General features: G+C 40.2%; 1 protein-coding gene across 3 annotated transcripts in view; it reads left to right on the top strand.

Moving 5' to 3' along the window:
- Window positions 1–25,255, top strand: part of nhsl2 (NHS-like 2) — a 145,933-nt gene that overhangs the window by 87,878 nt on the left and 32,800 nt on the right. For all 3 annotated transcript variants that reach the window (XR_011909841.1, XM_072376952.1, XM_072376953.1), the window contains exon 2: window positions 10,206–10,439. Coding sequence is in view for 2 of the 3 variants with exons in the window: in XM_072376952.1 (XP_072233053.1) it covers window positions 10,206–10,439 (234 nt within the window). In the remaining variant the exon portion in view is untranslated. The remainder of the gene's footprint in view (window positions 1–10,205; window positions 10,440–25,255) is intronic.

The raw sequence follows: 25,255 nt of genomic DNA on the forward strand, positions 1-25,255 counted from the left end.
TCTCTGCATCTATCTTTCATTTTATCTGAACTATAAAAAGAAATAAGAGGTGGCTCAAGACATTTGCACAGTACTGTATGTTATAGATACTGTACGTGTGGCCATTTGGCTCGCTGACTGTTCAGTTTGTGCACAGTTCAGTTAAGCTTATTCGCCATGTCAGCTGAGGAAGAGGATTGGAGTTCAGATCATTGACACACACTCACACACACACACACACCTCCTTATTATTTCTAATTCCATTACTCTGCCCCTTCTCTCATCATTTTGTGTGGATTGAAGGAGATATGATGGATGTTGGAGGATGGGAAGCTCAGAGCAACAAGTGAGCGATGAAAGAGATTTAGAAACGGTAAGTTGGAAAGAGGGAGTTTCAGTTATGAAATAAAAGGATAAAATCAGATGAGACATGAGAGAGGGGGAGGAGTGAAAGGGATTTAAAGAGAGAGGGAGGTGAAGTAGAGATGACTGGGAGGAGGGAGAGAGGATGAATCGTAGCTCACATTGCTGTAAATCTTTTGTCTGTAGAGCAAAGGAATAGATGCTCTTTCAGAAAGTGTATGGAATGATTTAGGAACTGTGTGAATTTATTTGTCATATGTACCAGAGACACATTGGCCCTTTATAATAAGTCTGTCTTTTACTCATTCTTGTCTGATATAGGATACCATCTGCTCAACAGCTCATCGACTACAGAGCTGTGCTGTCGTGGTGTCTTCATAGCTGTCAAGTTGTGCTCCAAATTTTGATTAATCAGACTGCAAGACAAGATTTCCACTCAGTCTCAGTCTATGTTGAATTCACTCTGGATAGACTGAGAGACAGATAGATGAGATAGATTTTTTTGTGTTTTTTTGTGTGCTATTGTGTTGTGAATGTGAAACTCCTGCAGGTGGCAGCACTGAGCTTTCTAGAAAAAGGCCACAGGCTGTCACCGCAGACTGGAAATATATACACAAACACACATATAAACACATATGCACACAACTCCTAAATGAATAATATGGTTAGCACGTGAACTTAACATATACACACAAGTTTTCTCTTGATTTAACCACTTAAACTAAGTCTAACTTGTTATGAGGGAGCATTTGTTTGCAAGCCTTAGTCCACATAAGTAGGAATATTAATAAACTTTCGTTTTTTTGTGCTCACAAACACTACTTTCTTCAGAGTTTCAGTGAATCCTCCTCCAGGCCTTTAAGGAATAGCAATACACCCTTCCTTTCTATAAACGTTCTTCAGCTCCCGCATGGGTAAAAGTTGTCAGGCACTCCAGTTGATAGAATGTCCATGAATCAGAAATTATGAGGTAAATGTGACATTTGGGATCACTAAAACCAAGTTTTACATTTCATTCCTCCAAGAGTTATTCTTATGACATTGTCACAGTCATGAATATTAATGTTCCTTATGGGCCACTGTAGGTTTAAGTGGATGATGTGTGACATCTATCACCAACAGGTTCCCAGACACGTAAGAGACTGACATTACAAAACAGGACTTATTACAAAGTGTGTGTGAATGTATGTACTTGTTTTTTCTATATTCATAAGGTCCAAAAGCTAGTAGCTCACTATATTTATGGGGTCTAACATGTTTTGCAGGGACCCATATGTTTAAAGGTTTTTTATTTGGTTTTATGATTAGGATTGAAATAAGGTCAAGGTTAGGTTTGGGTATGTTTAAGGTTAGGCATTCAGCTGTGATGGTTTGTGTGTGTGTGTGTATGTGTGTGTGTGGTAGGGCTTTGACTTTTTTCATGGATTAAGATCAACATATTTGAAATAAATGTGAAATTCTTTGTCTTGGAATAAAGCTGCTTCTTACAAAGCCAACAAACAGTCTTTGTTGGTGACATTTCCATTTAGAGCATAAAATCCTGAATGTGTCCGACAGCTGCTTAGATTGCTTTGCTTGCTAGTTTTCTCCATTTTCATACCAACATAGTGAACATAACATTAGCTTGTTTTACTATGTGGTTACCAGAGCATGCCTATGGTCTGTAATAATTACACTATAGATATAGTTATATCATTCAGTATGAAATTGTAAATTATGGTTTAAATGTCTGCTTGAATAACAAATTCCTCAATGCCAGCCTTTGGTACCTGACTTATGGATATTTGGCATTTCAGTTAGTTCGGCCTCCATATGATGTACACAATGGGTCAACAGCCACTTCAGATGATATTTCCATAAGAGCAAATACCTTTGGTCATGACATGGTCACAATGTGGAAGGTTTTGGATCCTGCCTCATTTCAATAACAAGCAGGGGGATGGCTAATGCTCAGTTTAGGTCTCAGTGTTGTCTGTACATCTGGTTTACTGCGAACCGCTTATCATCTGGGATAAAACAAAAAGCTCACACACACACACACACACACACACACACACATTGTTTTATCCAGGCTTTTGGTCAGCAGTGACAGCTTTATTTCAGGCAGACATAAACAAGTTTGCTGAGCTAAAGCTCAGAATAATGCTTTCAGTGGCTTATAAGCCTGTCTTTGCACTCGTCAATGTTTAAGATGACAATCATGCAACGCTTCTTTACAACTGTGTGAACGATACATGGATGTATTTTCATCATGAGTCTGTGGAGTGATAAAATGAAAAGAAATGACTGATGGATAACCCATTTATTTGTGTATGTGTGTTTAAACAGCTTGTTTAAATCTGTGTCCTCCCTGCTGACACTCCAACGCACACAGAGGGAAATGCTTTACTAGGAATCCCGAGAATTGAATAACTTCATGCAGCACCTTGCAAATACACGCGTGTGCTTGTAAATATGACGGCGACAGTAGGCGGTAGTTGTTTTGCAAGACTTCTTGTCTATATTCTGTTTTGGTTTGTGAGAACAGGAAGGTTTTTTACATTTAGATGTGTTGCAGAACAGAACATTAATTGCATTTGTGTATCTTCATAAGAATGTGGTTATTGAACCCTGTGTTACTATACACTGGCTCAAACCCTGCTGGTGATGTAGACTTCATTCCCCCTGAGCTCCAAACTGTGCATCTTGTAACGTACACTTACTATGCTCTGATTGGTCCGGTCTACAGGCCTGAGCAGGTCCCGTGACCTATCAGCATCTTCTGCAGCGTTGTTTTTGGTGGCATTTCTAAACATCGTGAGGAGGGATGTTCGGACAATGTTGTATTAGTGCCATTTTGGCTCATCTACACTGAGGGGTTAAAACTTTTTCTGCGTTGTGTTATTTAGATTTTCTATTCATTAATTATTTTCCCCCAAGGAGCATTTCCGACCCTGATGTATGAAATGCCATTTTCTTATGAAATTAAGAAATAGGCAAATTTAGAGTGAGAGCAGCTTGTATAGGAATTTGAGAGTAAGGCGCAGTGCATCACATGCAACTACAACATGCATGTTATGTAAGAAAGATTATGAAAGTTGATCTTCATGGTGGTTTAATATAAAGGATATTTTCTTTCCCTTATTCAGACTGTTTAAAATTCAAAAAATTAATCTAATTTCAAACCAGATTGACAAATCTCCTTTTAATCAAATCAAAACATTTGCCCTTCATTCATCTAAAGTATGAGTTTTTGAATAAGTAATAAGCTTAAGTAAACAGGACATGTTAGTAAGTAAGTAGTTATGACATCATCTGTGGGGGATTGAACCTATGAGCTTCTACTTCACTTTTTCTCTGACCACTGAACCAGACTGCGCAGTATTTCTTTCCAGGATAATTTGTTCCCTTTTTCAGAGGAACTGAGTAGAAACATTTCTTTTTCTTTTTTGTTCCTAAATCTGCCTGCCCAGTGATGCCCAGAGGCTTGTGTCCCTCCTCCATCCTATTCTTCCATCTTACTTTCCTTTTGATGATACCGGCGTTACATAAGGAATGTAGGAAAAGGGTGAAAATCTCTGCCTCTGAGACAGACTCTCTCTCCTCTCGTATCTATTACATAAATTCTATTGCAAATTGTTGGATAGTGTTTTAATTCGTTTAGCCTCATCAAACAGAAAATGAAATGAAAATAATGAGTGCATAAGAGTGAAAGTAAAAAGTAAATTAAAACTAAATTAAAGTGTAAAAATAGAACTAAATGAAATGCGAAAAGCGATGATTGTCAAACTCAAGGCTCCTTGAGGAAAGTTTAGTCTAAGTACAGAAAAAAAAAACATCAGTGACTTTGAAATGTTGAAGTCAAAAGTTTACATTTCATGACTATTTCAGAATCTGACATGAAAACGTTGGACTGAAATGACTGCCATAGTAGCTAACTTTATGTTGATGTGCACTTTAGCCATTTTAGCCAGAAGGAGGACTGTGACGATAACGTGCATGCTCCATGTATTCCTTTCAGACAGAATGCATCAACAGTACTGCTGCTCTCTGAGACAGATTATTTCCAGTGACTTGCGCTTTGCAATGACAACAATTGTGATGAGTATCTGTGCAGCCAATAAACATGCAGCAAACACTGAAGGCAAAAGGACTGTGGTTATATTAAGACCTCATGAGAAAAGCCATATCTTGGACAAAGGTTTCCATCAAAGATGACAAATCAGATGTGTTTTTTTAAGTAAGAAGTGTGTATAAAGTGATGGAGCATAAGCACCTTTACAAACTGCTAGCTTCCCGCTTGTCAACAGCAAAATGATACCGTCAAAGTTTTAACAAAAGCATGCATGTCATGTTCTGCCTGAAATAGCCATTTGTTGACAGAGAGACTTCTTTTAATAACTCTATGATCATAGTTTAGCATTTTGGCCTGATTGTGTGTGTCTAGCTTGGGTTTTAGTTTGCATTCTGCTCAGACTGTAAGTTGGCTGATTTATTGTGTCTCAAGTGTTTTTTTCCCTTCTTTTTTGGTGTTGCAATTATTCTTGTAACTAAAATACAGGTTGAATTTTGTATGTTATCACAGATGTAGGATTGCAAAATTTGCTAACATGTTTGCTATTATCTATTTATCTGATATCAAAAGCCAGCAAAGTAAGTTATTCTCATTTGCCCGTTTTTTAAGAGGAAAACACAATAAATTTCAGTCTGAATATTTTCCATGCGGCTTTATTGTTTTGAAGCCCATTCTTGTCTGTTGGAAAGGTTTCGAAAATTGACCAGTTTTCTGAGATTAGTACGTCACAAAAGCAGCTTAGATCTTCAGAACATAATCCCTGATGGACACATCACGGTCAATACACACTGAATTTTTTAAGAGCTGATTGTGTTGTGTTGTTTGGTAAGTTGTTTGACAAGCTCTCTTTTCATGGTCTTGAATCTGTTGATAGGTCGTCATCTTCTAATGTAATATACCTGTCACAGCAGAACATGTGGACAACCAGTGTCTGGTCTAGTTAGTTATTCAGTTTTTTTTATTGACTCTGGTCCCATTGTGCTGAGGCAGTGGTTGCTTTGGACATGAATCCTGTGAGGCTTACACACTGTGAAAAACCTTAATATATAGATGATGACTCCTTATTATGTTGATATACTGTGTATGGTGAGAAATCCTTAGCGCACATTCACAGCAGCAGTCACAGCAACAGGGATTTCTCAAAGGTACAACAGTAGCTATAAGGTGGTTAACACTTTTTCTCCCTTTAGATCCTCTATTTTGAGTAATTTGTGATACAGTTTTAGAAACTCCCGAGGCTTGTGTGAGTCGAGAGCGGTGCTTTAGTCTCACGAGCTGACAAGAACACTCACCCACATAAAACTACAGATTTACCTTTACAAAATCTCTCATGATCAAAAACGCATTGTTTGTATCAGAATCTATGTAGCATGATTAGCTATTAGCATGGTTGTTAATTCCTCTTCAACTTACTGTAGGCATTTGCGTGCACAAAGTAAAGTTAAGATTGATCAAATAAATGTTATTGTAATTATATAATCAAGGCAGTTTGAGTGATGTATTGATGTGTTAGGAAGTATCCCAATTTAATTGTATTTCACTGAATTTCAAGCAACATCTTTAAAGGCAGATTAGATAAGTTTGCTTGTATTTGTTGGGATCTAACTTCAGGAGGTGCGGTAACATGATATGTAAATTCATAAAATAAAATAAGATGGGCATAACACTTGTATGTCCACTTATAAATTGTTAAAAATCATTAGTAGCGTATGCCAGTACTTTCAGTTATATTTTTAATGCTGTCAACTCACAATTAAGTTTGAATTTTTACTGCAGGATATTTTACACTGCAGACATAAATAGAAAAATATTATGATAGTAATTTGTAATAGAGCCAGACTTCAAGTAACAAAAAGAGAAGGTAGATCTGTTGGGTGACCTTCATATCCAAAGACCAAAGATATCTCTGATGGGATATTTGTGTGGCCAGTAAACAGAGCTTAACTTGAGGAAGAGAAAAAAAACAAAAAAAAAAGATTACAAAAGACTTGACTTAAAAATGGATGTATTTAAATCTCCAAATGAGAGGAAATTAGAGTAACATGGGCTCTGTGGTGGGAGCCTATTCAGCAGTACATTATAAATCATGCATGATCGCCTTTGTTCTCCTCTGTGCGGCTGATGCTAACTGACGTACACTTCTGTATCATAAACAGTAGCTCTCTCTGGTGGGAGCTGATTGTGTGACAAGCCGCTTAGGAAGATGAAGCAGGAAGCTGGGAGGGTGAAATTGTGATTCCATACAGTGCGGCAGGTTATTTGAGGGGAGACGTCTGCCTCAGAGCAAACCAGACATGACAGTGCTGCTGGATTCACTGCAGAATTTATCCGCACGTCTGTCTGCAGGAAGTCGAGCTTTCTTTTAAACTTTAACCGCATTTTGTGCCTTGCTCTAATTAAGAAATAGTTCCTGTGCCATCCCTTTGGAAATATATCTGAGTCTAACATGGTTAAGTGCAGTATTTTCTCATGCTTGAGTAAAGATTTCTCCAACAGACCAGTCTGTTGTGAATAACAAGAAAGTCTCTTTGAAGTTCATTTTGAGAACAGTTGTCAGGATTTCATAGGCACTGCACTGTGTGCCAGGAAACTGGAAAAACCAATTAACTGACAGGCTATTCATGTAATTAACTATGTTGATGCATCCAATAGTGGTTTCTCATATCACTTAACCAAATGAAAAAAAAAAACAACTAAAAATAGCCACACATCTGGCAGGCGAACCTCCTCACTTATTTCTCGCCTTACATTATTGGCCCTGTCTTGTCACATTAAAGCCCTTTGTATATATTCCATACAAATGGCAAGATGGCAAAACGCTGATGGAATTACCGTCTCTCCCAACTTTCCACCATAGAATGTGTATAAAAGATGTCAATTAAATTACCAAAAGAAGAAGTTCCCATAAATGAAATGCCATCAATGGACATGATGGACAACATTGTCTGGATATGATACACCTCTATTCAAATAGTGTCAACACCAAAATCAATAAATCTTTCCCACTAGTCATAATTTCACAAGATAGATTCACTCTTTCTCATAATTTGTAGAGTAAAATAACTAGATAGATATTAATATCCCTCCAGAGCTCCAACCTCCGAATATGGCGACTGCCAAATGCCAAGCTTAAAGCTTCAAAAAGGCATCTCACAAGCTTATGAGTGACGTCATGAGGACTACATTCATTGGTTATATACAGTCTATCCTTCAGTACTTTCTGCTTGTCCTTAAAGAAGTGCATTTCATTGCATTTAACATGGGGTATAATCAATTTACTATAAGGTACCATTCACTATGAATAAAGCTGTGAAGAAACAAGGTATATATATGAATTTGAAAATTTTTTATCAGGGTTTCTGAAAACAAGATATGCTATTATTTTAGAGTGTAAAATCAGAATGGTACCAGACAGGACGGGAAGCATTGTGTGCTGGGTGAATGTCGTGTGGCTTGTAGTACCACCTATCCAACTTCTTAATGTGGATGTCCTCTGTGTTTTTTATTGGACTGTCACAAAACTGAGCCAGACTGGATCCAGGAGCAGATGAGAGGCAGCAATGAGGTTGAGAAGGGGATTTATTCACAGTAGGAAAGGAAAAGAGAGCAGAGAAATCATGGAAGTTATCCGGGACTCAGGTAGACAGACACCTGAGCTTGAAGGTGGGATCACTTGACAGACTGATTGGCAAGCAGACAGGTTGTGGACTGATAGGTAGAGAAAGAAAGAAAAAACTTGGCATTGAATAAGCCTACATTTCCTGACCAGAAAAGATATACTGACAGGTAATAAGGAGATTAACCACAGCTGCATGGGAACACAGGAGCGCTGTGCCCTCACGCAGACTGAAAAGGACGGCAGCATAGCAGGAAAAGACGGACATTGACTTGGGTTTTTCTTAACATGACATGACAGATGGTTTGTCATACAGAACCATCTCATCTATAAGACACTCAGCAGCTGATTGGATGAAATGCATGAATTGGATGAATTTTGCTTGTCATGCGATGGCATGACAAGCAAAATTCAACCAATAAGATCAACTAAAGTCAGTCAGTCAGTGAACAGGACTCACCATCATTTACCTAAACCTGCGTGTAGCAGCCATTGTAGGATGTTGAATGGTCAGAACTATTGTGATTTGGTCATAAAGCTTGAAGTCCGGCAAGGTGGGATTTCCTGTGAATCCTTCTTACGTGATAGGGGTTTTACATCTGCCAGGAGAAAGTAACCTGACTGAAATAAGTCAACAGCAATAGTAAGCTACAGCTATCATGAGACTTGGTCAAAGTATTATAGGCAGGACTAAATATTAAGAGATCAATGCTTGGGCCCACATAATGGAAGGTTAGCTAACTGAGCTAAAACATAAAACAAATGAATGAATAAATGAATGAATGAATAATCCCCAGTGGATAATGATTGCTGACAATATCTTCTCCCCACACAGCATCTCTAATCACTTTCGTTATAAACAATGCTCATATGACAGGGTTTTTGTTTAATGCAAGCACAAACATTTTATGTCTTGCGTGACACGTGCCAAAAGGAAAGGGTTTGAAATAAGTTTTCTTAAGTTGACAGTCTTCTCTTTTATTAAGTGTTTCAGGTATAAAGTGCAACCCCACCAAGAATCAGTCTAAAGGTTCTGAACACACATCATATTGCAGAATCAAGTCAGGCAGATTTTCGTCTAACTTTGGGTTGATGCTGATTACCCATTTGTTGCCCTTTGTTAAAGCCTGGTTGCTCTCTTGGACAACACCTGCTGTCCCATTTGGGATTGCTGGTGTTTGTTAGTCATGTTCTATCAGCTGCTGGATGTGTCAGATTATTTCATCAGTGCTGATTCAAGGCGACATCTTATTCATGTCCATGTTGAGTGGCCATTTGCGCTCACTTGGGTTAATATAATTTGATTGTCTTGTTGAGTTGAGGTCTGATAGAGATGGGGGGTCAACAATTCCTTCCCATCATTCCCTTTTGCTTTTTTTCTCCCTAAATCACACAAACTCCACATTCCTTTGTTCTCCTCCCTTCAAATGGCATCCCTCTTTCCTTCCTCCTCGCTGTCTTTTTCCCCTCTTGCCACAGTCCCTTTTCCCTCCTTTTTCTTTCATTCCTCCCTGCCCTAATCCATCCTTCTCCACCTCCCTCCCCTTCTGCCTCATCCTGTGACTGTCCCTCCATCTTCCTCCCACTCTTTCTCTCTGCTAATTAAGCGCTCCTCTCTGACTTCCCTCCAAATCTGTTATGCACCTCTCTTCCCTGCTCTTACCCCCTACACCCTCATTCGTAGCCTTCCTTCCTTCCCTCTGTCCTTGTTCTCCCTGACAACACACTGTGTTATGTAATCTACGTCTCAGGGTATTAGTAATGCAAATTCATACATTTTTATTTACATGTGTTTTTTTTCTCTTTCTCCTCCCTACACCCCGTCCTTTCTCCTCCATCCCACTTCCTTCTCATTGATTTATTTTTTCTCATTAACTCTTTCCTTTTTCTTTACCTTGCCCTCTACTTCTCCTCTTTTCTCCCCTGCTCTTTTCTCCCTTTTTCTGTGATCCTTCATTCTCTCTCTCCCCATTTCTCCCCATCATCCTCATCTGCTTCTCCTTTATGCATCCCTTTTATTTCCTTTCTGTTTTCATTTTGCTTCCCCTTTTCCTTCCTTCTCCACTTATAATAATCTTGTTTCCCTCCTTATTTCACTACCTCTCTTTCCCTCCCTTATCTCTCTGTTCATCCATCACCTCCTCTCAACATTTCTCTCTCCTCCCTCCCTCTTTCTCCTCCCTCTCCCTTCAGCCACCAGCGGTCTAGAGGCAGAGAGCGGAAGACGCGGTGGCAGCAGCAGCAGCCACGGCGATGGCAACCACGGCAGCGGCGGTGGCAGCGGTGGAAGCAGTGGCGGCGGCAGCGCGGCCCATTTCAGGTCTCCATGGCAACAGAGCGTGAACGTGTTCGGCTCGTGGAGCAGGCCGGAGTGTGTCGAGGAGCTGCACCAGCAAGCACAGCTCAACCTCCAGAGCCTGCTGCAAGGTAAGGATGGATGCAAAAGAGGAGAGGAGGGTTGAATAGATGGGTGGATGGATGGAGGGAGGGTGTGTGTGTGTGTTTTTGGGGGAGTGTGTGTGTGTGTGAGCTGTGTTTTGAGTGGGTGGGAAAGGCGTTGGGGCAGCGGCGGTTGGAAAAGTGTTTACATGCATGTGGACTGCGCTGATATGGGTGTGTGACGGCCACCTTAAACATGTGTGTCTGTGTGTCTGCATGCAGATATGCTTATGAATAGATGTGTGTTTTTCCCTTTTGATCTTGTGTTTATATTGTGTGTGTGTGTGTGTGTGTGTGTGCTTGTTGGCTCAAAGGAGCACTGCTGATGATGTGTGTTGGATTCACCTTGCAGGGTTGTTATTTTGTGCATGTGTCTTGATTGGTCGGATGCTGATCATCTATGTGATTTGGAATATTTGTGGTTTCTATAATGTGTGTGTTTAAAAAAAAAGTGTTTACGTTTTATTAAATAGTCAGTGTTGGAAATTCTACCTTGATTTTGCTTTTCAATGTGGAATTGTCATTTTAATACTAATTTCTTGTTTACGCAAGACGCTGCTCCGTCTGTAATGATTCACCCTTTGTGTGTGTGTGTGTGTGTGTGTGTGTGTGTGCAAATAACTACTCAAGGGAGCAAGGCTTTCCATTTTGTTCTCAGGTACTGTTTCTCTTATTTTTCCTCTCTGCCAGTTGCTCCTCTCACACTTGCTTTTTGTCACAGTGTGTCTCATGCAGTCCAGGCCTTTGCTAATCAATTAAGACGATCAAAGTTGCTTATTTAATGAACGGAGGGGGACACCTGAGACAAGTAAATGATAAAGACTGAAGCCCTCAACTTGTTATGATCAATGCAGTTACATTATACTGATTTTGAAGACTTTTTGATTTCTCACTGTAGTTAACTGTCTACATATGTCTTGATTTGTCTGCAATGCTGTGAAATTAGCCAAGGATGCATCAGCTGTGACTCAAAATTCTGCCAGTCTTACCTGAAAATACCAACTTCCTGAAAATGAGGGAAGAGCCTTGAAAAGCTTTTAAACCTTTGCAGAAATAATCCCCGGCAGTAAGTTGCCCAAGAAGTCTGCCACAACATCTGATTGACTGATTAGACTGATTAGAATCAGGATACGTTGGACAGCTGCTGTGCGTGCAATGATACATAGCAACACAGAAGTTCTTCAGTTGAGCAAATAGTGACAAGTTAAACAAGCCTGATGCCAAATTTAAACAGTATAAGACTCTCCATATATAGCTTTCTCCATGTACAACTGCAATGATATGTCTGAGGTTTGAGTTGTTTAAGGGTGGTGAAAATTTGCCCTTCTTTGGTCTCCATCTGATTAGCTGTTACTTTAGCGGCCCTATCAGAATTCCACCCTTGTTCTCCAAACTGGGAGCGCTCTGACCACCATCTACAGCAGCTAGGACACTAATTATTCATAAGTATTTCACACAGACCCCACTTTTAAAAGAGCCAAAAGATTTATTGTAAGTAACACTAGAGAATTTGGCAAATATCTTGCTCTTTGGCTCCATCTACAGTTGTGAGATGTAACGCCGCTGTCATGATAACAAATCTCAGTGTGAGCCCAGCAAATTTCACTGCCATACTCATGAATTTGTTTGTCATGTTAAAGTGGTCCCAAAGATGCCATCAAAATAAACCAAAAAGCAAAACAGTAGGGTGCGTGGCTGGAAACCAAAGGTGCCAACTGCTGTATTTCAACCCTCGAGCGATCTCTGGCAGTTTCAGTCAGTGTACTTATACTTAAATGAGTCAGTTGCACATAGTTTTAGGGTTAGCAAACTACTCTTAATTTTACTGTAAAGTAGTAAGTCAATTTTGCTTTGTTAACCAGTAATAGCAGTTAAATAAATAATGAAAGTTTGTAACAATACCTGGTAGGTGTTGGTGTGAATCATCAGCTCACCACCAACGTCACTCCTCACAAAGTCTGTCCACTGGGCACAACACGTGTTATGTGAGCATGTGCTTACCCCTCTGACAGACACTTTGAAGCTTGCCTCTTCTTAATCTAATAATTGCAAAACAGTGTAAACAAAAGCTTTAGCTCGTCTGAGAATTTTGGAATCCAGGGAAGATTTTTTTTAATTTTTTAGGGTATGAATAAAGTATTTTTCTATTCTTTTCTCGATACATGTGCACAAAAGATGCACCTAATTAGCTAGCTTGATCTTAGACATTTAGCAAGATAGTATAGTTAGTTAGTAAGCTGTGACTGAAAAGAAGTCCATTAAAACAACATGTCAACCTGTTGTCCTTTTTAAAGAATTTTTTAGGCTGTCGCTCTGCTCTAATAAATTTCTGATCACCAGCCAAGTTCAAGACAAAGTCTGTGCTGTGATTTCAGCTGTAGTTGCATGTGCAATGATGTCCCAGAGAAAAAAATGAAAGATTCCAGAATGTCTCAAACTCTTTCTCACACCAACAGCAGCCTCTGGAAGCACTGCGAGGTTAGTTTGGTGCTTGCGCAAGCGGCTCATGGGTACTGTCTGTTTTGATAAGGAGTTCCTTATTGGGGGAGAGGCCTCATATGTTAGTCCTGAACTGTCCTTCTGCCCAAAAGAAAGAAGAAAAAAACCCCATCATAAAATGCCAAGAGAAGTACAAGTCGCAAGTGGATAAGAAATGTTTCACCTAACCTGACAGAATAATCCTTTTTTTTTCCAATATCCAGTTCTAACCAATATGTCTAACCTTGTCCCAGTTGTAAATCTGTGGTAAAATGCATTTACTTTGCGTTTAAGATATGACCCACCATATGTGCTGTTAATATGTATTGGTTGCAGTTCTTACAGTCATTTTTTGGCTAGTACTTTGGCTAGAAGCAAGAGGAAAAGGTGTACCATGAGAAGTTCAATTCTATTGAGGTTTGCACAGTTAGGCTAAATATCAGCATTACTAGTTTTATCAGAAGTAATAGCAGTGGCAAAGGAAGCACACGAGGAGTGTAGTCATACCACTTCATGTTTGTACATCATTCAAAAGGAACAGAAGTGAGATTTACTTATACTGAAGATGCATTTAAAGATCTTGAAAATGAACTTTGCTATCGAGGACCAATCAGAGGAGAGGAGAAATGAGCCATTGTCCTGCCTCAAAGATGAGAGAATGTGTTGAAAAACAGTGAGCCTTGAGAAGGGGAGCGGGGGGGATGGTTTCCAGCCCGCGATTCTTAGAGCTCGGTGCTCGTGGGACCACATTTGTGCACACGCCTGGATTTCACATACCCGACTATTGAGACCAATTAAAGACCCTTGTCTTTGTCCAGTTCGACAATGATGAAGACACCACGGTGTTGAAAGATTAGTCTGTTTGCACGCTTAAAGGCTGAAAATGAATCCGTATCCTCCAGTTCCCTTCTCTTCTCTGGGAATTTGCTGGCCTCAAACTGAAAAGCCCCTGATTCAGCTGCATTTTGCTGGGTGTGCAGGGAGCCCTGTCTTTTTAGTTCCTGGTTACCTGCTGTACCTTAAGTAATTACAGCATATGTGTACCTGTTGTTCTAACAATTTCATCTGTAAGTGTAACAAAATGAAATGCATGCGCTGATTAAATAAAGTATTATTTTTGTAGATGAGTGATTTGTCAGCGATTACTTATCTTTTGTGCTTTTCCTAAACATACAGCTTGTCCCCCCATCTATGTGCAGACATCAGACTTATGTTTGGTCTGGAAACTCTTAAGACCAGAAACAATCTCATTAAAAAGTTTCAGTATCTGCTTTGAGAAGATGCATTGTGTTTTCAGAGATAACTTTTTCAAGGGCTTGACATTGTTTACAACCCAAATTCCAAAGAGTCTGAATGTCGTGTAAAATATGAATTAATGCAGAATGCAATGACTTAAAAATCTCATCAACCCAAATTTTATTCACAATGGAACATAAAAAAAATCAGATGTCAGAAGTGAGACATTTTACTATTTCATGAAAAATATTACCTCATGTTTACCACTGTTTGGCATCCTCACTTCTATTAACTACGGTTTATAAACATCAGGGAACTGAGGAGAGCAGCTGTTGGAACCTTTTGGAGAGGAATGTTGTCCTATTGTTGTCTTATACAGGATTCTAGCTACTCACCAGCCCTGGCTCTTTGTCTTATTTTGCATCCCATGATGCACCAAATGTTTTCAGTTGATGAAAGGTCTGAACTGCAGGCAGGTCAGTCCAGCACCCGGACTCCTCAACTACAAAGCCATGCTATTGTTATATATTTAGTATGTGGTTTAGCATTTTCTTGCTGAAATATGCACGGTCTAGCCTGAAACAGATCATTGATGGTGCCTTTCAGGTTGGCTGATGCATTGGCACTAACACACCCCCATATCATCAGAGATGCAGGCTTTTCAAAAATGACAAACTTGATAGTCCCTCTCCTTTTGTCCAGGGGTTGCAGCTTTGTCTCGTTTAAGTTGAAATAAAAGAAGATAGCAGCGTTTCGGTACATTCAGTGATTTCTATTAGAGACTCAAGCCTGTTTTTAATGCAGGGCTGCCTGAGGGCCTGAAGATCAGGGACATCAGTGCTGTTTTTCAGTTGTGCCCCTTGCACACAGGGACGTCTCCAGATTCAGTGAATCGTTTCATTTTATGCAGTGAGGATAAGGTAATAGTCTTTTATAATTTAATGTGAAGGAATATTGAAATTAAAATCAGACACAGTTTTTGCAGATTGCTAAACCTCTGCTCACCTTGACTTCTGAGAGACTCTGCCTCTCTAAGGTGCTCTATATATCCAGTCATGTTATTGATTTTTTGCCAGTTAACATAATTAGTTCTTTTCCAGCCTTTGTTTGCCCCTTTTTTCAAGTTTTCTTGCTGTTAACTACTGTTTGATACGTGCTACTGTGAATAAAATGTTGGTTATCGAGATTTGCAAATATTGCGTTCTGTTTTTATTTACGTTTTACTTTGCGTGCCCCATTTTTTTAAATTGGGGTTGTTTTTTGTTCTTTAACCATCCAAAGGATGGATATTTCGTGGTGATTTTCAGCCCCACACTGAATAGTTTGGACAAAGAAGGTCTAAAGTACAAGGTGTATTTTCAGCTGTACTGATGGCTTTGTTCTTTTAATGGAAAGAAATTGGCAAGCAAAATGGTTATACATCACCAGCTTTGCCTCTTAATCACTTGTTGATTAAATTAACATTGTTTATGACTTGTTTGAAATAAAGTGGTTCATGGCACTGGGAGACGTTTGTGTGCAAATTGGCTCCTGCATCTCTATCTGTCTCTTTTCTCAACTGTATCGTGTGTGTTTGTGTGTGCATTAAACCAGTTATTGTGTGAGACGAGCTGGCATCTTGTGTATGATGAAAATAAGATGGATGCATACAGCCGTGGGTGGACAACAGCGTTGGTGGGACAGAATGTCTGTGTATGGCCATTCATCTTTTCCTGTCGTCTGCACTCATTTATGTCGCGGTGTGTTTTTGCATGTGGCTCTGACTCACTTAGCTGTAGGTCCACGTGTCCTTGTGTAAGATTTCAGTTTTCATACCAGTGTTCAATGCTTTGTGCTGCGTGTCCATCTGTTTGTGTGTGTGTGTTATATAACACTGAAGCAACCAGCTGTATTCTCTCTCTGGCCATCCTCACCATCGCTCCCACTGGCCTTAGCTCTGTAAAATATTCATACTCTTACCCGCTCCTCAACACTCTGCCCTCCATATTTATGAAGTTGGCTGTCTTCCTCCTGTGTTAGACAGATCTGCTGTTTTTTTCTGCTGAGATTCAGCTCCCTGCAGCAGGAAGAATTATGCCAGGCTTTTTTTTTTCACTGTTGCTGCTAAGTGCACAACAGTTATCCTACTCATCATCCTCAACACCCCACCACATAAAGATTAGCATACAGGGTTTGTTTTATTTGTGTGTTTTTCCCTGGCCCTGGATTGTCATGCATACAGATTTACTTTAATGAGTAAATTTGACTGACTAAGCATGTCTTAATGAATATGTCTTAGAATTAGAACATGTCTAATCTTAAATGTCAAAGTATTCTGTTACCTTTAAAAAATGAAGTCAGTTCCCCTGTTTCAGGCTGTTGCAGTGGGGTTATTTACCCTGTGAGGATTTTTCCTTCCGGTGGTAGTTGATTTTTTAAGATAGATTTTGCGTCATTAATGCCTACAATGGACCACAATAATAAATCTATACCAATAAAGAATAATTTTCAAGACTTTTAATAGAACTCTCCACGTTTCCAACAGAGGAGAGAGTACAAAAAGCAGGTTACCCAGGATGTGAAACCATTCAACACAGCATTCAGGGTAATGTTTCAAATGGTGGACTTGGACCGGGAGTCATTAGACAGGGAACTGAAACTCTGTCTGTGTACACACTGATGACAAGTCAATTGAGCCCTGAGGTGTAGTCATACTGTGAACAAGACCTTGGGGGCCTTGGAGGGTTGTTGTACCCGGGGGAAGCAATGGCAGCCATTGCCAGACAGCAACAATACCAGACAGTGGAGAATGATGAGATGGGCAAGGTTTCTACATGCCTCACCTCAAACGACCCTGCACTGATATGGCCAGGAGGCCATCTGCTGTACACCTCTGCCTCATGCCAACAGTGACAGACTGGGTGGGAGAGATCCTCTGCAAGATATGTTCAGGGTCCAGCAAGCAAGCGTTCCTGCTTCATGTCCAGTGTCAAAGCTTATTCTGAATTTATTTAGATGTAGAGCATTGAATCAAGGAAAATGAAAATTGTGATTTGCTGTTATGGTGGTTGCTTGGCATCCCCTACATTCGGCCTGTCAATACCACTTGGGATATCTGCAGAAAATAACTGTTTATTACCTCAATTTGTCAATTTTTATCTTGTTAAATCAGTAGCACAAGCTCACTGCCCAAACTCAATCAGTGAGCACATTGCTTGACTGTTCAATCTCGACAGATCAATCCATCCATTTTCTATACCCACCTAATCTAATTCAGGGTCACAGAGGGGCTGGAGCCTATCCTGGGTGCCATTGGGCAAGAGGCCGGATACACCCTGAACCAGATGCTCGTCCAACAGACTGACACAGAGACAATGAGACAAAAAAACATGCACACCTACTCTCACTCCAAGGGGAAATTTAGAATCACAAATTAAGCTAACATGCATGTTTTTGGACGATGGGAGGAAGCTGGAGTACCTGGAGGGAACCCTCTCGTGCATGGGGGAGAACATACAAACTCCACATAAAAGCATTTGAACCAGAAACATTCTTACTGTGAGACGACAGTGCTAACCACCACAATCATGCAGCCTGTCATCATAATGTATTGCTGTTGATAGCTGGCCTGGTCAGCAAAAGCTAGCTGAAACACAAAGGCAGCCACAAGCTAGCAGCCGCGGCTACTTTTCACAGGAATCGGAGATGAATAAAGTAAAACCTGTTGGGAGAGCAATTGTGGAAATCTTTGGCACTGGGTGACCAGCCATTTTCTGTGTTAGAGGACAGAGATATTAGAAGATCAATAGACAAACTTTCTGAACGCTGTGTTACCAGAGTTGCTTATTCAGATTCATGTAACCCGTACTCGGGTAACTGACTGGCATCTTCCCAGATATAATATGATCCCATTTATTCCCGGTGATTAAAATAATTCACAAAGAAGAGCTCTCTCCATTTTCCTCTTGTGGATATCCACCGCAGTTGTTGTTTTATTTGTCAGGTGAATAGTGTAGTTGAACTGTTTCTTCTATGGAATTACAACCGCAGGTAACGTAGCCTATAAGGCCACCCTCTGGCAACACTAGAGTCCAGTCCTCTACTGTCCTCTGCCTTAACGTTGGTTTTGCATTACTAAATGAAAATCTACATATTTGCAGTATATGTTTAGATTACACCTTCAGCTAATGCAATACAACAATATTACAATACAACTCAAGCCTTGCATATCTAGTAAGATCCACATTGCATATACCATAGTATCTTCTTTCTTACTGCTTATATAAGAGATGCATTGTACCCTCTACAGTTCTATAATGAGATGACTTACACACCCTTTTACCTTTTCCTTTCTGCTCCTGACTGACTGTCCTCCTCCTGCCCTGCAAATTAGTGAGGGCTTTTTACTCCCCTGCACAGTGTGCTTTCTGCCAAGATAAACGGCTGCCAGATTTGTATTGTTTTCTTTTCTGAGCTCCATTAACCAACAAAGAGATGTTCCAAATATTCCCTCACACTCGTAGTGAACTTTGTGTTTGAAGTTTAGCTTATGTCGCCCTTTACTGCCAGCCAGAGTATTTGCATGTGCTTGCTCTGTAAATGTATAACAAAGCATTATGCAGTACTCAAATATTCATACTTTACCTCCTCCTCAGACCCTCACATGTATATTTCACGGCACTCTTTTGGTTGTATGACTTTATATTTTTTTCGCAGATTCCTCTCACTTCAGTTTCCCGATCCTTGTTTGAATTGAACAGGTTTGTTGAAAGATTTGCATGATTTCCCCCGCAGTTTGATTTGGGGCATCGTTTTATTACCGGCATGTTTTTGTCGTTTGAGTGTTTTGCTCTTCCTTTATCATTAAGCTACCCCTTCCCCTTTAAGGTGGGCCTTTTCTGGAACTTCGCTGGGGGTCGTAGACAGTTTGCAGCAGAGTTCACGATGAAGCTCTGGCAGCTTCTGTCGGCTCCTTACACAAGACACTTCTATTTCTGTTTGATATAAAAGCTTATGTCTTGATCTGGTATGTCAGCGTGTCAGTCGCTGTTGCCATGTTGGTTTGATTTCAGGATTTATTACAACATATTGTTCTGACAGTTAACCGGGACAAAAGATGAGGTTTTATTATAATGGCATGTATGTAATAATACACTTTTGCTGCACAGGATTACAAGACTCCGCAGGTCGATGCAAACATTAAGCAAAATTCATCACAAACTATACAAAAATTTTAAGAGAAAGCAATACCAGTTCACATCAATTAAGACAATACAGTCAATTTAAAGATGTGAAGTTGTGTTCTTTGCTCGTAAGTTAGTTAATTCTTTTTTTTTTTAAAGAAGAAAAAAGATGCAATGAAACAACAAAGTGTAACATTTTTGGTAATTTTTGTTATTAGTACACTCTGTAGCGTTTCGACAGAATCAAATGCTCATATGTTGGATAAATGTGAAAAAGAAAGTACAGCCTCTTTTGACTCGAATGTTTTATGTATTAGGACATGATAATATATCATGCGGCTCTCATAAGGCCTTGAGATTAAGTAATTACAAGTAAGTAATTCAGTAAATTTAGGTTTGGAGCATTTGTTTATGCACATCTCTGTTAACGTCCCACCATCAGGGTCTATACTTTGTCTGGGTCATTACAACACCTTTATTTATTTATTTTTTTCTTTTCATGCATTCTGTTGTAGTTATGCGGTGGTGCTTAGCGTCGTTGTCCAGTTTAATGACCCAATTTTAGTCAAGTATCAGCTGTCAGACAGATGGCCTCACATTTGCGACTGGAATACTTTGGTATAGTTCATGGTGGACTTAACCACTGCAAGGTGTCCAGGTCTTGTTGGACGATTTCCTCCAGTATACATAAATTAGGATGAATGCATCACTGTATGTACAATGAGTGAAGATTTTTGTCTCCTGATTCACATATTGATGTTTGATCAGTTATTGTCATTGTGTTCCCTGTTCACTTATCAGTGGGTGGGGAGAATCTTTGGACAAGAGGAAGTTTAAGAGAGATGAGAGTGTTTGGAAAGATGAGGGATAAAAAGACATGCAAAGTGTGAAAAATTTAGATCATGTCATATTCATAGATAGCAGATCGCGAGGTAGAAATTCTTTCTATGCACAAAAGTATCTCAGCATTACGCAGTGTTTGGGAAATATAGGCTTGTTATGGGCATTTTTGTGTGCATAGAAAGACCTTTGCACAGGATTTCGGCTACCTCAGTTGCCTCACTGAAGGTAATCCTAGATTGACCCATAGACGGTGAGCTCAGGGCCCCTGATCAGCTGTTGCAGGATTCCTCAATCTTCTTGTAGCTGAGAATAGTTCTTTATGACTCTGACAGCATGTTTGGGCTTGTTCTGCTGCAGAATAAAAGTCGGACCGATCAGATACAGCCTACATGCCTCTTTTTTTTCCTATCTGATTTTAGCCTGAATGGATTAATTTTCTCTCACTCACCCACAAGGAAGCAACACTTCCTTGTTGTGTTACTGTCGGCTTTGCAGTTCATCGGCAGCAGAAGTCGAAGCTTTGGACATCGTGAACTCTGCTTTGAGCTTAGTAACGCTTCACTGTTGGGACAGGAAATAACTGGGCAAACACAAATATTTATAATAAAACTCTATAAGAATTTTGTGTTATTTTTTAGTGCATCAACTTGATTTATTCCTGATCAATTTCATATCCATTGATGTGTATTGTATCACTGTGAGACTCCATTTTACAGAGCAGTTAAATATGCGACAGAAATGTTTTCTGCTAACATCAAAATTGACATTTAACTCTAACCCCACTACTTCCTGTGGTTATGGGTAATTACAGTATTGACAATTCAAACTTAGTGTCACCATTAGAGGAAATAAATGCTGTTAATTTTACCTTCCTGTACCTACCTTCTTTTTCATCCATTATTCTACACCTCTATTCAACAGCTGGACAGCTGGTAAACTGTTGTTACGCTTTTAGGGACAGTCTCATCATAAGTCATGCGTTGAATAGCCCACGTTGTTAAAACATGCACCACAGAACATAATGGCTGCTGGCTGGTTATTATCTCCAATGAGATATCACGTTGTAATTCCTCTATCCGTCCATTCCTTTGCATTTTAAGTTTTTAGCGACAAACATTAACGATCCTTAACTGTTTCTTTTATGGACAATAGTTCAAAGATATTTGTTTTTCGAACATTTGACATGCAGCGTGTACTGGAGCATGTCTGAGTGTGACGTGGCCTGGAAGAAAGTTTGCTCTTCCAAAACCGAGACCACGAAATAAGGTGGAGTGCTTCCACCGGGTCAGGGATGAGTCCCTGCCACAGGCACAAGTGTTGAAGTATCTCGGGATCTTGTTCACAAGTGATGGCAAGTTGGAGCGAGAGGTGAACAGACGATATAGGGGCTTCATTAGCAGTTATGAGGGCGCTGCTCCGGTCCGTTGTGGTGAAGCATCTGTATTCTAACCCTGAAATTAGTGGCTGGGCTCAGCCTTAGAGATGGGGTGAGGAGCTCGACCATCCAGAAGTATAGTAGAGCCGAGTAGAGCCGCTGCTCCTCCATATCGAAAGGAGTCAGCCTTCGGTGGTTCAGGCGTCTGATTAAGATCCCTCCTACTCACCTCCCTTTGGAGGTTTTTCCAGCAAGTTCAGCTGGGAGGAGGCCTCGGGGCAGACCCAGATCTCACTGGAGGGATTACATGTCCCAGCTGGCCTGGGAATGCCTCGGGTTCCCCCAGGAGGAGTCAGAAAGTGTCGCTGGGTAGAGGGATGTCGGGGTTTCCCTCCTGGAACAGTTGCCTTCATGACCTGACCTTAAATAAGTGGAAGATAACAGGTGTTTGTTTGTGTAACGTTTTTTTTTTTTTTACCATTGCTGTACAGTACCTTTGGTATGCTCAATGTCAAAAGGAAATTTAGAATTTGTAACTTTCTATTTCTTTAATTAACAATTTAATTAGTCATGAGAGTTGATGTTAACATCATAGCAAAAAGCAAGAGCAAAACAGTTTCAACGTCCCACGTCTAAGCTACAGACTGAAGCATCATCTGAAGCTAAAGTTAGGACGGAGGAGCTGGATAATCTTGTAAAGGCCCTGCAAATATGAATATATGGGGCCCAAAACAAAATGTCATGTTTGTGTTTTTTCTGGATTCTTGAGTTGGTATTGACTTCATACACGCAAATATATGCTGTCGAGCACACAAAAGTCATTATTCTGTAATATGTCTTCTTTACCGTGTGTAGGAGCAGCCTTTTGAAGGGTTGCAGTGCTGCAACGTCTTATCACCACACATAAAGCAAGATGGTGTTATGGTGTTATCAACTGTGCATAAACAAATAAATAAATACAAATAAATACATAAAAAAAACCCAGCAATCCTTTCAATGTGTCAGGAGGTCTGAGTCAGTGCCGGCTGCAATGTAAACAACCTGATAAAATTCCTCTCTGGGATAACCTGACACCAAAATGTTAAAGCAGCCATTGAAGGATTCAGAGAACGCTTGAGTGAACGCTGTGATGCAAGCCGGCTGATGTGGTTTTGCTGCAGTCAATACACATTACTGAACAGGTAAAGCATTAACCAAGTGGAGAGAGGGCTGATTCAGGAGAACCAGTTCCACTTTGAATAATCACTGGCAGAATTCAAACTCGGCCTAATACAAGCACTGTTTTGAAAGACTTAAATGCCCATAAAAATGAACAAGATATTTTTTTCACTTTCTTTGCTGAACTGGATTTAAACATCTCAGTCACCCAGATCATCTTTTAAATCTTTCATCTTTCACTTAAACTGCCTTGAGCTCCTGAGACACAGGTTTGCTAACACTGTATTAAATTAAAGCAGGCACCATTTTGGACAGAAGTGGCTCATGAACAAAGAGCTCAAACAAGTTCCTGCTATTGCGCTGACGTGCAGCTTAAAGCAATGGAAGTGAAGCTCTTACCAGAGGATCGTAGATTGAAAGTAACATTTATGATTGGATAGTTTGTTTGCTTCTCAATAACAGAACATTACTTTCTTCACAGTAAAATAGTTAATTTGGCTAGTTGGCCTCTTTGCTTTTGATGGTTTTTAGGGTTCTACATCTCTTATGATTTACATTTTTGGTCTGATGAAGTTCAGATCAGAGATTCAGATATGTTGAATATTAGTCGATATGCATTCCAACCCTTACCGATGGTCATAAGCTGTGGATAGAGACTGAAAGAACACAGGATTCCTCTAGAGGGTCTTTTGGCCCACCTTTAGGGTGAGGAGTCTAGTCATCCAGGAGGTGTAGAGTCGTGGCTCTTCAGCATCAAAAGGGGCCAGTTGAGGTCTGGTTAAGGTCAGGAAACTGGTCAGGAGGCCTTCTGGACACCTCTAAGGGGAGATGTTTTTTACATTTAGGAGGTCTCCAAAAGAGCTGTAGAAGATAGCTGATGAAATGGAAGTCTGTAGATTGCTGTCCATTCTGACCTGGTTCTGGATGATCAGCAGAAAATGGATGGTTCAATGAATGGATTACCTCATGCTTAATATATGATATATCTTTGACTTCTGGCACGAGTTTCCAACATGTCAAACTGGGTTTATGCCACATTTGGATCAGGATGGCTTTTAAAAAGGTACTTTAATCAGTACTTTGCAATCCCCATAAGAGAACAGGGCAACGTGATTGTTTGTTTCAAGGTGGCGCAGGGGAATCAACTTGTTTCACTGATGCAAAATCATTTCTACTGAATTTCTATGAAAGCCAAATCACTGCTGGTAACCAAGTCTTCAACATAATCAAGTTTAAAGTTTTGTCTGTTGTGCTTTGCCAACTGAGCTGTTTTTTCTCATTTGATACCTTTAAAATGGGAAGAAATCAATGGATCAATCAAAGAAGGGAAGATATGAATCGGGATTGTCTTATGGTCAAGGAGTTTTTGTGTTGTGGTTCTGACTTTGTCTTTTGGTTTCTTGATTTTCCTATCTTCTGGTATTTGCCATCAGTTTACGTCTTGCCCTTTAGTTACCAGGTATCCTGTTTTATTTGGTTTAGTTTTGCTGGTAAGTAAACGTCCTTTTTCACACCTGGTTTTCAGTTACTGATTCGCTTGCTTCTTGTTTGTTATCACCTCCCTTAGTATATATTCTCCAGGTTTTCCTTTGTTCCATGCCAGATCATTGTCATTGCTCCGTCAGCCTGCCAGGTCTGTTATTCTTAGCTCCCCCAGGTCAATCAGTCAGTCCGCCCATCCAATGTTTTTCTCTCGAGTTTTGTTACTTGTTTACTTGATTGGGATTTTGTCATCCAGACTGCCTGTCTACAAATATTCCTTGGATAACCAGCAGGATTTAGAGCAAAAGTTTGTGCCTATACAAAGAGGGTTGGATAATTAGATCAGAAGCCTGCTTGCAGTTTCTCATGAACAACACAAACTAGGCCGCTAGCCACCAAGTGTGTCCCACTAGGTCACAACCATCCTTTTTCACGGTACAAACAGTCTTAACAAACACCAGCCCCTTCCCCTGTAATGGATCGATCAATTGTGCATGTTTAATCACAAGGACGCAGACATGACATGAATATTGTTGCGTGCAAACACACACTCACACATCCGTGGCAGCATGCACGTAGTGTACGTGATGACAAACAACCTCCCCCCTCTTTGTGGTGAAAGAGGGGTATTGTTAATATCCGTCTTTCCCCCCCCTTCGTCTTCCAAGGGGAGAGAAGAAAGGATGACCCAAATTTTACATGACCGGGTTGCATATTGTCAAGGATGGCTTGATTTATCTATGAATGGGTGCACTGTACACGCACACACAAAGATCCAGATTTGTCCACATAGACATGAGCACGAGTAAAAAAAACTCAAGCAAGGATTTGTTTATTACTTGAATTTCCACTCATTGTAGTAAAAAATGTTTTTTTTTTGCACTTACACATTAATACCTGAATGAAAGCTCATAACCGCAAACACACACATCACACAGGTTAGTGGTGCATGAGTGGGTGCGTTGGCCTGCTTGTCTGGACAGAGGAAAGGGGGTGGGGTAGGTCGCCCTAAACCACTGTGTTTGTGTGTGTGTTTGTGTGTGCACAAGTGGGAGTGACCGGCATACCTT

The sequence above is a fragment of the Leuresthes tenuis genome, unplaced genomic scaffold (assembly GCF_036924035.1).
Source record: "Leuresthes tenuis unplaced genomic scaffold, fLeuTen1.0.hap1 SCAF_22, whole genome shotgun sequence".
NCBI classification, from domain to species: domain Eukaryota; kingdom Metazoa; phylum Chordata; class Actinopteri; order Atheriniformes; family Atherinopsidae; genus Leuresthes; species Leuresthes tenuis.